The sequence below is a fragment of the Xiphophorus couchianus genome, chromosome 3 (genome assembly GCF_001444195.1).
Source record: "Xiphophorus couchianus chromosome 3, X_couchianus-1.0, whole genome shotgun sequence".
In the NCBI taxonomy this organism is placed as follows: Eukaryota; Metazoa; Chordata; class Actinopteri; order Cyprinodontiformes; family Poeciliidae; genus Xiphophorus; species Xiphophorus couchianus.
In genome coordinates, this window is record NC_040230.1 from 9,967,966 (window position 1) to 9,989,185 (window position 21,220).

General features: G+C 38.5%; 1 protein-coding gene and 1 long non-coding RNA gene across 2 annotated transcripts; one reads left to right on the forward strand and one right to left on the reverse strand.

Moving 5' to 3' along the window:
- The first annotated feature begins 8 nt into the window (after positions 1 to 8).
- On the forward strand, positions 9 to 20,115 carry ago1 (argonaute RISC component 1). Its single transcript, XM_028012131.1, has 19 exons — positions 9 to 169; positions 4,408 to 4,594; positions 7,539 to 7,659; positions 8,082 to 8,263; positions 9,168 to 9,304; positions 9,607 to 9,741; positions 10,461 to 10,548; positions 10,988 to 11,135; positions 11,257 to 11,376; positions 11,484 to 11,606; positions 11,729 to 11,862; positions 12,322 to 12,506; positions 13,099 to 13,258; positions 13,596 to 13,686; positions 15,632 to 15,826; positions 15,936 to 16,070; positions 16,149 to 16,250; positions 16,393 to 16,592; positions 17,423 to 20,115. The coding sequence occupies exons 1-19, from the start codon at positions 145 to 147 to the stop codon at positions 17,529 to 17,531; spliced, it is 2,577 nt and encodes an 858-aa protein (XP_027867932.1). The 5' UTR covers positions 9 to 144; the 3' UTR covers positions 17,532 to 20,115.
- LOC114141552 (uncharacterized) lies at positions 5,457 to 15,612 on the reverse strand. The gene is made up of 2 exons (XR_003594871.1): positions 15,080 to 15,612; positions 5,457 to 5,648 (listed from the first exon to the last, which is right to left on the reverse strand). It is a non-coding gene; the product is annotated as an uncharacterized LOC114141552 (long non-coding RNA).
- Positions 20,116 to 21,220: the final 1,105 nt, after the last annotated feature.

Consider the following 21,220-nt stretch of genomic DNA (forward strand, 5'->3'; position numbering starts at 1 on the left):
CGGGGGGACACCGAGCAAGCAGAAGACTACACGCCGAGAGGAGGGGGCTGGAAGACTGAGACGCCTCCAGCCTGAAGGGGCCGGCGGTTTGGCCACAGCAGCCCCGGACTAGCTAGCTTGTACCTTCGTGGCTAAGTGAATGGGATGGAGCCGGGACCGTCTGGCGCTGGTAGGTGGAATTTTTACATTAGCATTAAATACATTTTGACTGTAGGAGTAATAGCTGCAGATACACATTTCAGTTGGAAAAGCTGGGCGCCGTAGCCGTCCCAGCTTTAGTGGGGTATGCACAAGGAGGATTGGTGTGAGAACCCCTCCATCGTTGCATCGTAGCAAAGAGAGAAGACGCTGAGATTTAGATATTGCAGCCTGGCAAGACAACGTTTTCGGTTAATTTAGATTTGAATACAAGTGTCATCGAGTGCTGACAAAACACTGAGCCATGCGCGGGGGCATGGAGGTCGTGGGAAATCTGTGGTGAGGAGGAATGAGGTGAAGCCCGCCTTCGGCAGCAGCTGGCTGCTTCTTGCAGGCTTACCCACAACACAGCAGCCTACCCTTCTCACTACTGCTTCCTCACGTCGTGTGGCTTTCTTAAACGATGTTTAAACTCCAGCAACTTGTATGCAGCATTATAGAGCAACTCAGGCCCACCATCTGCAGCAAAGGGTGAATTATTCATGAACGTAGATCTCAAAATAATGCACAATTGTGATATGCATATGCTGGAGTTGACATGGCATGTTTTCCTGGCTCTGCATGGTTACATTTCAGATTTGAAATCAGTGTTCAAGTATGGTAGGAATTGTCTTTATTTGGAGACATTTAAACATTGATTGTTTTTGTTTCCTATTAAACAGAAACAGGAAGAAGCTGACATTTTGAATACTTGTTTTATTATTGAAAATAGTTCATTCTGCACATATCAATAAAATTTTAAATCTGCAGACTCCTTGGTCTGAGTTTGTAACATATTTTATGACTTCTTAGACCTTACTGCTTATTCTGAATTGTCTTTAAATAACTTTAAACTGGGTTTATTTCTGCTTCCAGATCAAAGAAATAAAGAACACACAGTTGGTCCTTACAGCTAATTTAGCTTGTTTTAAGTTTGATCTAATTTGTAGAATGGGGGAAGGGTCCCCATTTCATATTATGCTTTTGTGTTTGAAGTGTGACAATTCAATTTGTCAGTCTTCCCAGATTGGTCAGACAGGTTTTTATCTGGCTCAAGAATGAACTGGTTAGCTCAAACTAATAGGAGGTGGTCTTATACCATTGATTCCTACTTGGACCGTGTTTTGTTCCCCAAGTTAATATTAGATGTAAAAGGTGAAAAGATTATGCTGCTGAAAATACTCCATCAATCTAATTTATCCCAACCTGTCAAATTTATAGATATTACATAATGTCTGTTGATGAGTTTATGGAGTGGTGATTGTGGGAGTTTTGAGGCATTTAGTGAATAAAGAGAAAAATCAGATATTTTTTTTTATTTAGTGTTTTATCTGTTTATCGCCACTCAAGAAAAAATTAGTTCAAATCCCTTGCCGATTGAGGTACATTTTGAAATGTACTAGCCAGATTCTCTACATTTCCATAAGATTTATTTTAATTTTAACTACATACAAATATGTAAAACAGTATTTAATTTAATATTTTTTTAATGATGTGAAGTTGTTCATAAATTCATTCAATATGAACAAAAACATTAATAGCTCATTTGGTGAAGGTACTTCACCAAATGAGAACTAGAGGAAAGTTCAGAAATCCTCAGATACATGGTAAGATCTAGCTTGAAATTAGCGGTCCTAATGTGTCTCTGTCTTGCTGCTCATTACGTCATTGTAAAGACAATAAGCGGCGAGCGTCTTCGTGTTGTGAGGCTCCGATTTAAGTCTCGCCGCCCGGGAGAGACTGCTATTGTGTTGGGATATGTGAGAGCACTGGCTCCACTTCTCACCATCTGCCTTCACTGGCACGAGGGAGAAGTGTGCGTCTTTGTGCGCTTAGTGGGCAGTAATCACAACGCGCTCGCACATTTACACACATGTATCCTCTCCAGCTCCGAGTTTGCGTGCTTCACCACATGTCTTGGATCTGTGTTTACTGCGTTTGTTCAACGTGTGATGCTACACACATGCACTCTCTGTAGGCAGGGCACCCTTCTTCACATTAGGACTACTACTCTTCCTGACTCACGGCATTGTGAACGAAACATTAAGTGGTATTTTTAAACCAAGGGTTTCTATAGCAGCTATTTTAAGTCGGGCTTTTCCAGTTTGGAATAGGCTAACTCAGAAGGACCAAAAAGGCCAAGGTCTCTTCTGCGTGATCACAGTGACACCCTGCCTCCTCCCACATCTTTTCCAGCAGCCTTGCACATGAACACACACAGGTCCCCTGATATCCATGACAATACTGTGTTGCTGTGGTGTCTCCATGGTGAGGCTGGGAATGTAGGAGAAGGGCGAGGGGAAGGGGGGGTGTTCCTCCTGTGTGTGTGAGTGTGTTCATCGTAGCAAGCGCTCTCCCTCCGTCGTGCTGCCCTGTATTTCTGTGTGTGAGATGGAGGAGCAGGGCAGCTGGGGTCTTTGTTGTGATGGAGGAGGGCTGCTCTCTGGGGACCCAGAGGTTACGGCAGTGGGCCCCTCTCAGGCAGGAGTCAGAGCTAACTTCACACCAAGGACCCAGTCTGGGACGCCCCTCTATATCCCCCACAAGCCCCCCTCCAAACCAAACCTTAACTCAAACCAACTTTCTCTCTTTAGGAGGTAAAACAAAGTGATGTGTTGGAAATGATAGAGCTTGACTTTATTATTCCCTGAAAATTATTTGGGGTTTTAGGCTGTGTTTTTTTGTTCTCTATTTGTAAATGTATACAACAATTTTATATTTAGGTAATATTCTTAACATAAATTCGAACAAAAGAATAAATGAGAAGCTGTGTTGTTTCATCAAAATCTGAAACTCATTTTGTATAAATGTATTAAAATCAGTGTTTATTTTTGTTAATTTGGATGATTATAGCTTAACTAATGAAAACCCAAAATTGAACTTCTACAAAAAAATCTAATAAAACATACAATCTATCATCTGCTGAAATTGTACAGCATATGTTTTTGGTCAGGGCACCTTTTACATGAAGTGCTACATAAGTGGAGGATGGCATGGCAGGTACAAGCTTTTAGCTCTGCTGAGATGTTGAAGAAACTCAGGTTGCTGTAATAGTGACCTTCAGTTTCTCTGTGTTGTTGGGGTGTGGGTCAGATGAACTGGATGGCTAGTAATACACAGTAACATAACTCTCATGAAACCAGATGCTCGTACTTTTGGCAGTGTGAGCTGGTGTCAGGTCATGCTAGAAAATAAAATCGGCATCAACAAAAGTCATCACTTACTAGAAACACCACACTAGACCCCAGGTAGCCTTGATTCTCTGCTACTCTTCCTCCACACTCAGTGACCTTGATTTTCAAATGAAGTGTAAGAACGGTCCAGTTCTTTACTCTTTAGCTCATAAGATGCTTCTGATCACCAAAATATTCAGAAATCAACTCTTTAGGTACAGGCTGGTAAATTTGGCTTTAACTGAGCTCCATAAATTTCACTTTTGCAATACCGGTACTTTACAGAGAGAAAGAAAAAACTTTTTAATTCTCTAAACAAGAGCTATTCAACTCCCCTCCTTAAGTGGTGGTGTCCTGCAACTGTCTGATGTCTCCCTAGTTCAACATACCTTCTCTAAGTTGTTGAGTTGTGTTCTTATGTGTTCTTAGCTTTATTTTGATACCTTTTTTGTCATGCTACTGCTTCAATAATAAATCTTTATATTGTGTTCCAGGTGGACTTTGAGTATTAGAATTGTTGGTTTAATTCTTCTGTAAAAAAAATATTTTGCTAATCAATATCATTTGTTTCTTTTCCCCCTGTCTTTGTTTTTCTTACCCTTCTTCTCCCCCTTGAATCTATGTTTTGTTCTTTATGTGTTATCAAACCTTCCTTGTTCACCTCTTATTTTACTCCTTCCCTCACTTTAATTCATCTGTGGTGTAACTTTTTCTTTCACATTGTTTCTTGTCTCTATTATCGTCCCTCTCCCTGCCTTCCTGTCCCGGCTGCTGGGTCTTATGCCCACTAATCATTTCACTTTGGCCCCTGCCTATGCTTCCTTCCTGCCTTACATCTATCTTTGTGGCTCTGTTTGCCCTCTTCTCTGCTTTAACCGTTTCCTTTGCAACTTCCTCTCCTTTTTCGCTCACGGATCTGCTTTCCTCATTTATTTAATTAACTCCAATATTTTCTTAATGTGAATTTCTACTTTCACCACTGTCTGTTTTCATTTTTAACCTTCTTTCCATCTGTTTCCTGCTCTTGTGGATGCCTTCCTGTAATGTGTCTGTCCAGTGCCCTTGGGGGCCTTTCCCCCACCCCTGCAGCAGGTGTTTCATGCCCCCCGGCGGCCGGGCATGGGCACTGTGGGCAAGCCCATTAAGCTGCTGGCCAACTACTTTGAAGTGGAAATCCCAAAGATGGACGTCTATCACTATGAGGTGGACATTAAGCCTGACAAGTGCCCACGGCGAGTCAACAGGTAATGGGAGAACTAATGACTGTTGGTTACAAAGTATTTTTTCATACAAGTTTCATAGCTTGCTTCTCAAGTCTTAAGTCAAGAAGCAAACACTGCTGTGATGTAATTTTAAAAACTGAATATTAGATACCTACCTGTGTTTCAAGTCTTTCAAAAAGCAGTGAATTATGCAAATTAAGCATAGAAACTGTTAATTGTTTTAAAAAACTGAGGCAGTAAAAGGTTCCTCAACATCCAGTTATTTACCTTGACTTTATTTATACAAATATATTAGCAGGCAAAACATAATGCATAATGTGAGGGAAAATCTATTCTAATAAATTCTAATGTAACTTCTGGTTTGTGTAGAACTTTTATCAAATAGTCATATTTAATCATATTCTGGATACCATGTTTTATAATGGAAGATTTTATGCTTTGAACTCAAAATTGGTGTCTTTGGGTTTGGCTTAATAAAAAGATAAAAATGATGTATTTCTGCCAGAGCTTCTTTAATATTAAACTGCTGTTCCTGTGCTTCTGGGTCCAACCAGTTGAACTGGACGCTGGACTCAAAAATGGATCCAAACATATGGGATTGTTTCACTTTGGTTGGTGTTTGTTTTAACAGTTTTTTTCATTTGTTATTAATCAAATTCTGATTTTTAATATCTGGCCTGGATGCAAGTAACTTGCTGCCTTATTTATAGGCCTTAACATTATTACATTATTGTTAGCCTTAACAAATGGATTTTCAAAAATAAGATTTTATGTTGTAGACCAACAAAATGTGCTCCAAAATTGCAAAGTAAATGGAAAATGAGACCTTGAGAAAACAATCTTTTAGTTAATAGTTAAATAAATACACTGAGGTTTATGGTCGTAATGTGATGTGATTTTTTTTTCTCCAAGACACTGGAAAAAAACCTCCTACTTGCTCAGTTTAGCCTACTGTTTAGGGAATGGTTAGCAGAGTTTGTTTCTTATTTACTTCATCGGATTACTATAAAATCCTGTCACTTCTCCAGGTAGCTTTCATCAGCTGGCTCCATCTGAGTGCAGAGGTTGCAAAGGTCTGAAAACTACCAAAAAACCGAATCAATAAAGTAGATTTCCAGAGCAAATCACAATACAGCAGCAAAGTTTTTCAGAAACAAAATAACTTCACAATAACTAGGGGGTCGTAAATCTGAGTCAAACATGGGCCAGAAACGAAATCAATGAAACCCAGATGTCTTACAGATGTTCAGAAAGTAACACGGATATCAAAATTATATGATTGACTGTCTCCATAATTCATGAAAGTACTTTGCTCAAAAACAAAATTAAGAATAATTTGCATACCTGGATACCAAATGGTTTGTTTACAGGTGTAAATTAGAAGTCAGTTAGAATAAAATAACAACACAGAAGTAGAAGATTGAGTTGCGACCTTGCTTCCACCTCAAAAAAAAAAAAAAAAAAAAAGAATTTCAAACTTGTTAATTTTGCTCATTACCAAATATTTTTGTCTTTATGATGAACACAGGTTACTAAATGACACATTTACCATTATCAGTATTTGATTTATCATAACTTGCTTCCCTTAATATGTGTGAGATTAACATTGTTGGTTAGTAACTAAATCAGTTTTGTCTATTTTCTGTGTACATCTTCACTCAGACCTTTACTGTAATGATAGTTTATAATGACTCAGCACTTTTTTCCTGCCAAAGCACATTAAGAAACAAAATGGAAGAAAAATACCTGCAATGTTCACCATTTTTCACATATGAAACTTTAATCATTTTGCTGTATGGATTAAAAATAAATATTAAGGTTGTGAGAGTAAAGGGAACAAGAATCTACTCTGGAGAGTGAACTTAAAAAAAAGAACAAATGTGACATCTGCTTTTCAGGGCAATTGGCAGCCTGGCATTACTTCATGTTTGATCTAAGACGCTTCACCCATCATAGAAAGATGTCTTTTTCTGTTCAGGATCTTTTACTTTTGTGGCCACTCTGAAATTATATCGTTCTTGTAACTAAGCTTAGTGGCTGTCGACACCATCCGAATGTCTGTCAAGTTTCCCAGTTGTCTCATGTGTCAGTGCTGGCTATTAGCAGAATTACAATAACCTTATTTATTCAGTTTGGCGCTAACCCCAGAGTTGTGACGGAGACTCGGTCTCTGTGTTCTGATCATTGCCTCAGGGCTCTGGATAATTACTAACATCCATTTAGACTGCCTTAGAGGAATGCCAGACATAATGTTTTGCCTGTTTGAAATCAGATGTATGTTTGCAAAAATGGAAAGTTATTTACTTTTACACTTTAAAGGATTTCAATATCTTGTGCTTATTTAATGGAATAACGGCTTCAGTATGAATGAATTATGTAAATCTGCCAGCTGTAATATTTTGCAGAGATTTAAACCATTAATTAGGTTTTAAAAAAGAAATCATAGTTGACACTTCAAAAACCTTAAATTTTGGTAGAATAATCCCTAGAAACTGCATATTCCATGAAATTCACTTCCAAATTTCCAAAGAACTTAGTTTAGTCTCTTTGGAAGTGGAAACACAAAGGAACCAAGAAGGCATGCAAAGGTTGAGGCCTTTGACCTTTTCTTTTTATCAATATCTCCTCGCCCCCCACTTCATAATGAAAACCAATGCGTTGAACATTGCCCCCCCACTGCCACCTGCACTCTCTCACTCTTTGTCTTGCCGCTGTCCCCCAATGACCACCATGTTGCACCCAGCAGCTGTATCTTGTTTGATCAATACCGTGATCACATTGTGAACTGTCTCTCTCTGTGACAATGAAGCCTCTTGATGAGGTTGCTGGCACACTGGAATGATATTTTGATATTAATATGATATATTATGATATATGATATATGATATAGCTATATATCATAATATAAGATTATTAGGTGTTCTGTCGATTCTTAAGCTCATTCTATGATTCTTAATTCCTACAGAGAGGTGGTGGAGTACATGGTTCAACATTTCAAGCCCCAGCTCTTTGGTGACAGGAAGCCAGTGTATGATGGCAAGAAGAATATTTACACCGTCTTAGCACTTCCTATTGGGAGTGAAAAGGTAAGTTAAGTTTTGTTCTACCATGCCATTACCAACAGCTTCTCAGGAATCCGTTAAATTTATCTTTAATTTAACTTGGATGGAAGTTCAGGTGTTTAGCGCTGTCAAACATGCTTGTGTACAAGCTGCTCAGTGTACTAAAGGCGGAGAAACAACTTACTGTTAAAACAGAAAAACTGTTTATCCACCAATATAGTTGGAGAGGAGGAGATGGCAGCAGGATTGACAGCGCTAAGGCCCTCCTAACTCTGATTGGCTATTTCTAGTTGCCACTTGGAGAAGGCAGAGTAGTCTGATATTTATTTATTTTTTTGTCCCATACCATAGTGTCACAAAGTTATATACTGCAGCTTTAACTGATATTTTCACAAAAATGAATCATGTTCCCCCACCTACCTTGTTCACTGTCGTTGCCATCCTAGGTGGATTTTGAGGTAACTATCCCTGGTGAGGGGAAAGATCGAATCTTTAAAGTTTCCATCCGCTGGTTGGCCAAAGTGTCATGGAGGCTGCTACAGGAAACTCTTGTCAGTGGTCGACTGCAAGTCCCCCTTGACTCGGTTCAAGCCTTGGATGTGGCTATGCGCCACTTGGCCTCTATGAGGTACGCCATAGCAAACCCTCTGTCTTCCAGTTGGAAGGAACAAATCCAAATATGCATGGGGTATCCGTCTGTTCAGTCAGATTGTCATTTAGAAATTCTTTTTGTATTTGTATGTTTTAGAAGGAACATGTGTAGTTTAAATAATTGTAAATTTTACTGATTTACTGTAAATTGTACTGATTTTTCTTTTGTCCTTTTGATTTTGATGCTCCAGAGTACAGTTAAGATGTGTTCAGTGTGCTCAGTGTGTGCAGTTCTATGGTAATCATGCTTTAGACCTGAATCAACAAAACAGGATTGTTAGTCATCATCTGTTTAAAATTGTCTAACAAGTATTTAACAATTCTGATAAATGACATAATTGACCTCAAGATGTAAACTGAGTATTGTTGGAATGATTCAGTCAAAATCCAAATGAGGATCTGACAAGTCACTGTTTGGAGTTAATCTGACTGAGATTTAGCTGTTTAGCATAGAAGAATGGGCAGAAATTTCTCTAAATTTGCAAAACTAGAAGAGACATGATATACTGAAAATACACATACTCATTTTTTCTTGAAGTTAAATCAAACCAAATATCTCTCGTTTTAGGTTAGTTAGAATGACCAACATTCTATATGCTAAATACCAGAAAACTTAGTGAGAACATTTATCCGGTTTTATGCTAATTTGTGGTGGTCTGACCGCTCAGTGGTGTAATGTTACAAAATGTGAACAAGTTAAAAAAGCATGAATACTTTTACAAGACACTGTAGTTAAGTTAGATACAACAGATCGGTTCATGTTTACTCCGTTTTTCTTTGGAAAGCCTTATCTCACTCTGAAGTAACCCCTTTCCTGGAAATGAACTCATGCTGTATTCATGGCCTAAATATGCACACTCATCATTTTCTCATCCAACTAGGTACACTCCAGTGGGTCGGTCCTTCTTCTCCCCACCTGAAGGATACTACCACCCACTTGGTGGGGGGAGGGAGGTCTGGTTTGGCTTCCATCAGTCTGTGCGTCCCGCCATGTGGAAGATGATGCTTAACATTGATGGTGAGTCACTGACAACAACATTCACGTATGTATGCGTGTGTATGTGTGTTGCCATTCAGTGTTCTAAGTGGCTTTAACTAACACTGCCATGACTAGTTGCTCTGTCACAGAAATGTAATATGCACTCTGAGAGACAAAACATTAAACAGTTCATAACATTATTTGTGAAGTCTACATTTCTTCTCTCTCTCTGTTAAAAAAAAAAATAGATATATATATTCAAAATAATTGCTCGGTGTGGATAAAGGCCTTTAAGTGGTCCAGGTAGTGTTTTATTTTTGTTGCTCTTTGTCTCCCTCTAGTGTCTGCCACGGCCTTCTACAAAGCCCAGCCTGTAATTGAGTTCATGTGTGAGGTTTTGGACATTCGCAACATTGATGAGCAGCCCAAGACCCTTACAGACTCACAGAGGGTTCGCTTCACAAAGGAAATTAAAGGTGAGAAAGAAAGGACCTCCAAAACTTAGTAGAAATCATAAAAGAATAAACTTTCTCACCTTTATTATTTCAGGGCTCCATTTAATTGTAGAAAAAGCTAAAGGCCATATTGTGTGTTTAGTAATAAGTACTACAAAAATACTTCTGTGTAAATTTTTTGTATCTTTTAGTTTTCTTTTCCTTCATTCATTTAAGGTTCCTAAACAGTCTTAAAGTCTGGAGAAATATAGAACTTGATTATAGTCATTTCTATGTTTAAATAATTATGAGAAACATTATTTTATTTCAAGGTTGTATCTCTTCCATTTTTCTTGAAGATAAAAATCTGACATTCTGAAAAATGATTAGGTCAGACTAAGGTTTTACGATTTGCTTCTATCTGAAATTCTTGTTTTATCTTATGTTCTATTCATGTCTTTTATATACTTTTACTAAAGGTCAAATTCATAATAAGGTGGTTTTATTTAGACATTTGTCTTTCTATACAATAAAATTTGAAATTTTGTACTAACGTATAATTGAAAAAAATACTTATGCTTTTATGTTTGAGTTTTTTATGTTTATGGCTTAGATATATTTAAATGACAAACATCTTCTAAGAAATGTGAAACTTAGGGCTTGAAATGATGCGGTATGTATAGGTACTGTGTTATATTTGATTTCTTTTTACTCCCAGTTGTCTGATTGTGTCGGTGCTTCTCAAACCTTTTTGTTTGTAGGCCTGAAGGTCGAGGTGACACACTGTGGGCAAATGAAGAGAAAATATCGTGTATGCAATGTCACCAGACGTCCTGCCAGCCATCAAACGTAAATGCTCTTTAAACCCATTACTCCTGTAACCTCATTATCTTCTGTGCTCCCAGTGTTAACCACAACAAAGCAGATGAATCTGTTGTCTTTTAATGACTCCAACATCATCAATTTATCTTGGTAATTAAATTGGCACAGAGCCACTTTGGAGTGTCATGATTTTGAAGTATATTTAGATTTATTATAAAGAATGATAGTCTTATAAAACTCTAAAGTTAAACTCAATTTTTTACTTGGGAAATGATATACCTTCTTTATAAGGGATTAACATGTTTTTTTAAAATTAAAAATAATAAAATTATTCTTTAAAATAAATCAAATTTATTGACAGACTTTTGTCAATTTTCATCTAAACAGCTATAACAGATGCAAACAATTGAGAAAATGAGATGTCAGATGCATGGTGCAATACTGATTCAGATCTTTTTACGTCTAGGTTTCCCCTTCAGCTTGAAAGTGGGCAGACGGTAGAATGTACAGTGGCCCAGTACTTCAAGCAGAAGTACAACTTGCAACTTAAATACCCCCACCTACCTTGTTTACAAGTTGGGCAGGAGCAAAAACACACCTACCTGCCACTGGAGGTAAATCTTTATGGAAATCTGACTGGTTGAAGGATAAAATAATTATATTTTAGTACTTTTTGTAAATCATCAGGAAACATTTAAGTTGTTTTACTGACTCTTATGTATTTGCTCTTTTTAGGTGTGTAACATTGTAGCGGGTCAGCGGTGCATTAAAAAGCTGACGGATAATCAGACCTCCACTATGATTAAAGCCACAGCTCGCTCTGCGCCCGACAGGCAGGAGGAGATCAGCAGGCTGGTGAGTTCTGGAGAACGCTTCATGGTTTCCATGCGTGTGACCTGAGATAATGCGTCTCAGTGATTTGTGGTGCAGGCAGTGTGATCCATGTCCTTCACTCTCCACAGATGAAGAACGCTAACTTCAACCTAGACCCATACATCCAGGAGTTTGGGATCAAGGTGAAAGATGACATGGCTGAAGTGACAGGCAGGGTGCTGCCAGCTCCCATTCTACAGTATGGCGGACGGGTAAGCGCAGCCCATTTATCAGTAACCATGCAATGTTTAGTGAAGTTTTCCAAATGCAACAAAATCCTGGTTGACTTACACTGCTGATCTGCTGGGTTTTTTTTTTTTTTCTTCTTCCACAGAACCGGGCTATCGCAACTCCCAACCAGGGAGTTTGGGACATGAGGGGGAAGCAGTTTTACAATGGCATTGAGATCAAAGTCTGGGCGATCGCCTGCTTTGCCCCACAGAAGCAGTGCAGAGAGGAGGTGCTCAAGTAAGTGCACACTTCCAGTGCGGAGTGAAATGAGCCACGGAAAAAAATTTTGACAAGCAAAAGTCTGAAAATCACCTTGGATAAAAAAAAAAAAAAATCAATTTTGTTAGTAAATAAAGTACAACCGTGTGTAGTTTAAGCTCAGTATAAATAAAAATGTTTCTGTGAAGGCACAGGAAGCTAAGAAAAACAATAGCTCTTGAAAAGAAACTCTAAACTTTGGATTTCTGGCAAAACACATCTCTTTCAAGGGAGCTGAAAACAAATGCATGTCACACAGTTTTTATTTCATTGTAATATATTTATGGATTGGTTCATGGAAAATAACATTATTTCGGTTTAAGCGTCACAAAATTTATAAAAAGTGGGTGAATACCACTATAAAGCACTGTTGCTATACGCTACCTTCACTGTTTTTATTTTGAATTTTTTCTTAACCAAACTTTGGATTTAACTCAGGAACTTCACAGACCAGCTGCGCAAGATTTCAAAGGATGCTGGGATGCCGATTCAAGGCCAGCCGTGTTTCTGTAAGTATGCCCAGGGAGCCGACAGCGTGGAACCCATGTTCAGACACCTGAAAAACACCTACTCTGGACTTCAGCTCATCATTGTCATCCTACCTGGAAAAACCCCTGTTTATGGTATGTCAGTTCTGACAGGTTGTTTCTCTATTGCTATGTTCCTTTTTTATGTTTGTGCACTCTGTTGTTGTGAAATTGTGTTCTCATTTTTACAAAGGCAAGTAAGTTTTAGTAGCCAAGATAAGAGCCAGCTGCCTCCTGTTCAGCACCCACTCAGGACATTTGACTCATTATGACAGGCAAAAATAGAACAAAGGAGGCTCTGGAATATGTTAGGAAATAAATTCACTGTTTTAATTTTCAAATACTGCTTTTAAGAGCAAAAATGATGGGATGTTGTTCTAAACATGGACATATTTATATACATATTATTTATATATATATATACAGTATATAAGTCTCTGACTTTTATTCATTTGCATGTAAATGATCTGCTAAACTCAGCTTTATTTTCCACTTTAACCCCTTTTTATGATTTCCTGGCTGACAGTAATGGAGGAAATACTTATGTCCCTTAATTTAAAGGCGCAGGGCAGCAGTCGCCAAAGGCTGTAAACTCATCAGATTACTAAGTGAATACATCAAAAGGATGTTCCCACATTCTTCAAGCACAACAATGACTTTCTAATGTCCAAACTCTTGTCTTCTCCAGCGGAGGTGAAGCGTGTGGGAGACACTCTGCTCGGCATGGCCACGCAGTGTGTCCAGGTGAAAAATGTTGTAAAAACATCGCCTCAGACTCTCTCCAACCTCTGCCTAAAGATCAATGTGAAGCTGGGAGGAATAAACAACATCCTGGTTCCTCACCAAAGGTGAGCTTCTGTTTGAGTGTGTTGTTATATGTTTACATTTGGTGCATTAGATGAATAAAACTTAAGATCTGCTGCGAACAACTCATGCTTGTATTAATGCTGCCATAGTTTACACAGAATATTAGCTTACTTGGGGCATAGTCTCCTTCTTCTATCAAGAAAATAAAATCATTGTCTACATATTTCATGAAATGTAATGTTGATTTTTGTGTGCAAATCTTTTGAAAGTTGGATTTTTTTTCCCTATTTTCTCCTATGAAATAACTCTAAAAAGCAAACCTGTCTTTCCTCGATTAGCAGTCGTAATTTGCATCTGCTCTCCCATGCGCATCATCAGGTCTGCCGTGTTTCAGCAGCCGGTTATCTTCCTGGGAGCAGATGTCACGCATCCACCAGCTGGAGATGGCAAGAAGCCGTCTATTACTGCTGTAAGCCCCTGAATATTGGTTGGAATTTTTACATTTTCTCCAGAAAAAGAAGGAAAACCAAGCTCCCCATGAAATCTTGAGCTAAATCCATCTTTGGGTGAACTTCACTGGTTCAGCTCTGGTAACTGGTGGGTTTGAGCCAGTATAACAACTGTGTTTACAGTCTCATGATATTGAAATTGAAATTTAAAACAAAAAATATATAACATAACATAATAATGACTATACCATTATAGCATAATGGTAAAGTCTAATCACTTTACCATTATGCCTACTGTTATTATGATAATATATTCATTGCAGATTCATTTCTATTTTAAAAGAGACTTGCTCAAAAATATTACATCAAATGGCAGTAGGTTTTTGTTTTACAGACAAAGTAAATATTAAGAGACTGCAGGTTAACAGACATGTTGCACTTAGCTGGCCAGGTACAATAAATGGTGCTCCTTTGCTTTCCACACTATAATTGTCTGTACAAATGAAAAAAAAAATAAAAAATTACATTCTTTTAGCTAGCATCAATGTGTAGCAACAGGTGGAGGAGGGCAGCGTTGTTTTATTTTGTTGAAGAAACAAAAGAAAACTAGAATATTATTTAAGAGACTTTAAATTGTAGAAATAGTATATATTTTTTTATAAGCTTGGGAGACCCCAATACAAGTAACTGTCCAACATCTAAATTTATTATTACTAATTACTTATATTGAATTGTTTTAAGTTGGAAAATGATGTAATGCTGGATACAAAAGAGACTGAAGTCAAACTGCAGCCAACGATTTCAAAAATTTGTAGCATTGAATTAGTTTTATATTCATTTTATAGCCACAGTTTCATAAATTTAGTTAGCTACTGTCACATTTAATTATTTCTAAATGTTTTTCAGCACATTACAAAGTTCCTCTTTTGTCCTGTGTTGGCTTCAGTCATGCCAGAGTTATCCTTTTATAGTCAAACAAAAACAGGAATGACATGTAAATAATGCAAATGACTTGAGGATTTCTATGAAAACTCACACGATTGTGGTTGCTTGGTAACTGTGACACTAGATGGTTATCGTGCTCTATATTGCAGTTTGGAGCAGAACAGCTTTAAAAGGTAAAAGCAGCTGCATTACCTTTGGTCTTCAACACATAGAAAATATTTTTTTCTTAGCTGTTACATTGAAAACTTAATTATACAATTATGAAGGTCTCTCTTAGCTGATTTTAAAAAGAAAGGGGAAAAAAAATCTTTTGATCTATTAAATGGTTAAACAAGCTTACACTGGTTTTATTGTCCATGTCATGACAATCGTCTAAGATGAATCAGACTTTTTGTATAATCTTTGACAAACGGAGGCAAAAAGTAGTAAGGGCGGAGCTGGGAAACAAATGGCTCATCATTGACTCACGTTCATAGGAAATGACGTCAACCCTCGTCCACACTTGACCTCATCTCAGCTGTGGTTGGCTGGGTTGTTGCCTAGCAATAATGACAAATGATTGAGTCACACAGACAGCATTGGAGAGGTGAGTGGGTACGTCCGAGTGTTCTGGCAAAAGGAGACAACTTGTAGAAACGGATCATTATGATGTAAACACTGGACAATAGAAAATGACGTTTAATGCTGAGCCTCTTGCATATTTCAGGTGTGGCCTTCATGTGGCTTATGTTCAGAAATACAATTGCAAATAGGAAGGAAAAGAAAAAATTACTCAGTACAGCAGTACTGAAGCTGTGTGAGTGCTTTCAATAAAGAGAAACTTGTTTTAAGTATTTTTCTGTATCGTCTAGAAATGCAGACAAATGCTTACATTCTCAAATAGCTAAACATTTAATCCTTTTGAGAACATTTGAACACATGTTATTCGATTAACATCACTTTCACTCTTCATATCCTCCTTAATAGATGAGTTGATGCAATGTGCCTCATAACAGCTCATGCAGCTGCTCCCTCTTCCAGGTGGTAGGCAGTATGGACGCCCATCCCAGCAGATACTGTGCCACAGTGCGTGTTCAGAGACCCCGGCAGGAAATCATTGAAGATTTGTCTTACATGGTGCGGGAGCTGCTCATCCAGTTCTACAAGTCGACGCGCTTCAAGCCCACCAGGATCATTTTCTACAGAGACGGGGTTCCGGAGGGACAGCTGCCGCAGGTTAAAAAATAGCTTGACATGAAGCCACTCTCTTTTGATTAACTTTATATGATTATTATTTCATTTTTTTTCTTCGACTTTAGTCCTAATTAAGTACCTTTCTGTTCAGATTCTTCACTATGAGCTCCTGGCCATCAGAGATGCGTGCATAAAGCTGGAGAAGGATTACCAGCCTGGTATCACCTACATTGTGGTCCAGAAACGCCACCACACACGCCTCTTCTGTGCTGACAAATCTGAAAGAGTGAGCTCTTCATTTTCTAGGCAAAAACGTTTAATGTTTTATTTATTGTTTAGAAATCATTAATTATTTCCTCCTCAGATTGGGAAGAGTGGCAATATACCTGCAGGGACTACAGTGGACACCAGCATCACTCATCCCTTTGAGTTTGATTTCTACCTGTGCAGCCACGCAGGCATACAGGTCAGATTAGCAGAAATATTTTCTACATGTTTTGACTTTTTCAGCTTCTTTGAACCCTTTTTGAATTTTCCAAATGTTTTTCTCTCCCATTTTTAAACAACATAGATGTTCAGTTGATTTCCTCTTTCCTCTGTGTCACCAGGGCACCAGCCGGCCGTCTCATTACTACGTCTTATGGGACGACAATCGTTTCACGGCAGATGAGTTGCAGATTCTAACCTACCAGTTGTGCCACACGTACGTTCGTTGTACCCGTTCCGTCTCCATCCCTGCGCCGGCCTACTATGCCCGGCTTGTGGCCTTCCGTGCCCGCTATCATCTGGTGGACAAAGAACATGACAGGTTCGTGTGTAACGTGAGCATTACATATTTCAGTTTGGGAAGACCAGTGGGATATCTAAAGAGATTTCCTTTATCATATATGTACTATGTACAGTTCACCATCAAAGGATATTTGGCATAATTTTTTGCATATGATGGAAATCAAACTGGGTCATTATCTAGTTGCCTTTTTATTTTAATGATACAAGGGCATCTCAGTAAACTACAATATCATTGAAAAGTAAACGAATCTAAAATTAATAAAAATAATATATAAAAAAAAGAAAAGTAAACTTCAGTAATTTGTTTCAAAATTAAAAACTTATATAGTTTAATAACAAATATTGTGTATTTCTGTTATTTTTATCATTATAGCAAACAACTAGTGTAAAGCATTTAGTTTCTCTGGATATTGGAAAATTATATAAGACTAATTTGAAATAAAAAAAAAATTTAATACGAAAATGTCAACTTACTGAAAAGTATGTCAATCAGTCATACAGCAAATGCACGCACTACTTGGGGAGGTTTTTGCATGACCTCATCGGTGTAGTGTAGCATGGAGGCCATCAGCCTGTGGCTCTGCTGAGGTCCAGGTTACTTTTAATAGTTAATTTCAGCTCATCTGTTGTCTATTTCTTTTTCTTCTTAATAAAACTAAGATTATTAGGTTTATAATCTTAGTTTTATAAGACTAAGATTATTATGCAATTCTAAGATTCTATTATGCAATTAAAAATATCACACTTTTTTAATTCTGTAATAGAATCAACCTTTTTCTACTATTCTTTGAGGTACACATGTTGCTAGTTTGTTTGCTGCATCTTCTCTCCTTTTCTGTCTCCTTGCAGTGGGGAGGGCAGCCATGTATCGGGGCAGAGTAATGGCCGGGACCCCCAGGCGCTGGCTAAAGCTGTTCAGATTCACCACGACACTCTGAGGACCATGTACTTCGCCTGAGCTTCACCAGCCATCGTCATCTTTGTTCCCTTCCACCTCATTTTTACCTGAGTGGGCGGAAAGCCCACTCCCGCCTCATCCCCATCCCTTACTCCTGACAACTACCCATTACACACACTTTCACAGACCTGCCAGCCAGTCTTCTTCAATCCAAAAAACACAACGTCCTCCTGTAATTACGGGCTGAGCCTGCAGCCTCATGCACTCGATAGGTTTTGAATATCATTTTGTTGTTTTTACGTTATCAGGACAGTTGCTTTTATATGTTGATTTTTTTTTTAAAGTGAATATTATTATGTAATTGTATTGTACGCTACCTTCACACTCCTATCAATGTAAGTATGCAATAGAGATGGGAGGAAAAATAGGCTCTAGAAAGGGCGAAAAAAAACTGGTTAAACTTTTTTTTTTTTTTTTTTACTACCGCCACAATGCTGCCTCTACCCATCCGAAAGATGGATGCCAGTGTTCCAAGCCCCTGAGAGTGGGGATCCTCCAGGTGGGCGGTACTGAGCATGCACATACACACACACATACAATTTTTAACTACTTCTTGACTTGCATTCATGTTTAGATTTTTTTCTTAAATGATGTTATGCTTATTGTTTAAAAAAACAGCCTTGAAGAGTCTTGAGGTATGGTACATTAGCACTTAGTGTTAGCATGTAGGTGCCACCAGTCCTGCACATAAAGAGTTTGGTAGTCATGCGAGGCTATCCCTCTGGCCTTTGTATTAGCACTGACAGAAGGAGCGGGTGTAGCGACTGTAGATGCAGGAGAGAGATGCTGCTGCACTCTCAGTCCTGATTGGCTAGTCCCTAGAGATTTAGCCTATAGACGCAAGCGTAGTGTAACACTAGAGGGACCATTTGCATAGAGTGTATCAAATATACTTGCACCCCATGCACCTAAACCAGCATTATTAACCAGCCAAAAGTGATGCCAACCAATGAAAAAGGGGCACATAAACAGGAAGATAATCTTTTATTTCTGTATTCAATGCTCTTTAAGGATTTATGAGGCACTTTTGTTTACTTACTGATTTTATTTTACAAAATGAACTTAGAAACTTGACAAACTACTTTAAACTTTCACTCCAACACTTGCATTGTTTTCAGAACAAAGGCAACATGCAAGGTCATCTATCCTTGCATGTTGAACTATCCTGGACATTTGAAAGCAGGCAAACAAAGTCTGTGATCACTCAAGTGCTGCAAAGCTGAACACGCATTCAGCCAGGGGCCTTGCTCTGATCGTTCTGCACATCATCATTCCTACTTGTATCGGTGGTAGTGAAGGCACACAGTGCATTCTAACACTTCGAATCACAACATTCTTGTCATACCTGTACACACCTATCTTCCATCTGTCCTGCTCTTCCCACTGCAGGCATTTACATATCATTGCCTGGAAAACAAAAGCACACGTATCTGAGCTCTTGGTTTCTATCTCAGCCTGTAGAGAAAAAACTAAGCCAATGCACTTGTCTCATCTCCCATTCAGGCCAAACTATCACTGCATTGGCCTCTTCCGTCAATCCTTCCTTGCCAATTGCTTTCCACTTTTGGCGTTATAGACATTCAGCATCCTCTGCCCCAATCCCCTTGTCTGTGTTTGCCAAATTTCTATTGGTGCTCTGTGTGCATGGGCGGCACAGACGGGGAATTGCTCATTGGACAGGGTGGGCCTCTATTATATGCCCTGCCTTTTACATCGTGTAGTTCTCTGGATTTATAGGGGAAAAATGCATGTAATTATTATTTTTTATTGACTGGATATTCTGAGCCACCTTACTTTGGTTTTCTTAGAGGTAGGAGCCTTGTGCTCTCCACTGCCTGTTAATTGTTTTGCCTCGATTGTGTAATGGTTATAAAGACTGCTATTTTTTGTCATTATGAATTTTGTGACTATTGTCAGTGTTTCCTCAAGAGGGCACTGTGGAGACAGTCTCAAAATTCCACCTCAGCTGCCCTTACAACGCCTCAAATCTTGTCTGATGGTCAGAGCCCCCTTAACGTCGAAAGGGATTGTGAGAAGAGAGGTCAGACGAGTTTGATTTTAAAATCGTATTTATGAACTTGCATAATCAGAATGCCTTTGTACGCCGTTTTACTGATCCTTCATTGTGTCCAAGGTGATTTGTATATATAAATATATAATATTTACATGTTATATTTTGGCCCAACACACGCGGGGCCTTTTCACTCTTGAGGCCAGTGTTTTACTGCTTATTCTGTACTCGACAAATACCAGTCTGGGGATATTTCCCGGGCACCACTTAAACCAGATGCAGTTCTTCACTTGCCGAAGCCACAAAAGCACCTTGCAAAGGGGAGACACAAAAATTTGCAGTCACCCTAGAAATGTATCGTGGACACAGGAGAGTCCGTTCCTCTCTACACAGCCTCACGGTCTGTCAAAGCAATATTGAAGCCACTGATCAAGAACAGTCCTTCTCATAGCACTTCCCAATAGATATGAATGAAATGACATGGAAGCATATTATGTTGGCTCTGTGTGTGATAGTATTGGAACTCTGTTGGGGAGGGTTATTTTTTAATGAAAATAAAATTTGTTTTTTTAATTTTTTGTGATTTTATGTCTTTATTTTAATTTAGACTAAAAGGTAAATAGATTTCTTCATTTTGCTGGGAAAGTTTTAGTTTTATTCTATTGTTTTGCAGTTGTCGTTATCACTCTTCTGGAGTGAGACTCAAACGTTTTCCTCAATTTCTTATTCTAGTCCAGGGGTATCAAACTCCAGTCCTCGAGGGCCACAGTCCTGCAACTTTTAGATGTGCCTCTGCTGCACCACACCTGAATAGAATAATTAGGTCATTAGCAAGGCTCGGAGAACTGATCTACACAAGGAGGAGGTAATTAAGCCATTTCATTCCAGTGTTTTGTACATGTGGCACATCTAAAAACTGTAGGTCTGCGGCCCTTGAGGACTGGAGTTTGAGACCCCTGCTAGCCAATTGAATCTCAATCCACTCTTTCACCCCCACACATTTTCCCCACATTAGTCCAAAATAAATCTCCTTGGTTTCAATGTTTCAGCAAAAGAAGTTTCACACATGCTTCCATTTGGGATCAGAAGAGTCACTTCAGTTACACCTAAATTTTCCTGGATGATTTTGTCAGACAACTGTCTGATTGGACATGTATTTTATTTTAGTAATTCAGTTAAAAAATGGAAGATTTATATTTTTGAAGACTTGGCACACAAGCTGAAATATTTCTGGTGTTAATTTTTATGAATTATCGCTAATGAAATAAGAAATTCAGTCACTCAAAAAAATTAAAATATTAGATGAATTGGAAGCTGTCATTTTTAGAACAGAAATGTCAGCAGGTGAAAGGTTTGTTCATGTATGCACTGAAAACAAAGTTGGTGCTCCTCTTTGAATTAATTACTGCATACCCTTTAAAATAAGAACGGTTGCTGGACAATTAAACAAGCATTTGTATTTTTGACAGTGTGGACAGCTGCCACATTGTCCTGGAAAATAAAATCAGCATTTCCATAAAGTTTGTCAAGAGAGGGAAGCGGCAAATGTATTAAAATGTCCTAGTACACAACAGTACTGACTGAACCTGATATCGCAGCAACCCAGCTCCAGTGAAATCTTTTCTATAGACTCCGGGAGTTTGATTTCCAAGACACTTGCAAAATATGGACCACTGAC

Bases quoted from the DNA above. Each gene is read 5' to 3' on its own strand.
- ago1 (XM_028012131.1), top strand. From the start codon at position 145: ATGGAGCCGGGACCGTCTGGCGCTG. The intron at 9,742-10,460 runs GTGAGAAAGAAA...TTTTGTTTGTAG, and splicing joins CTTCACAAAGGAAATTAAAG to GCCTGAAGGTCGAGGTGACA. The intron at 16,071-16,148 runs GTGAGCTCTTCA...TTTCCTCCTCAG, and splicing joins GTGCTGACAAATCTGAAAGA to ATTGGGAAGAGTGGCAATAT.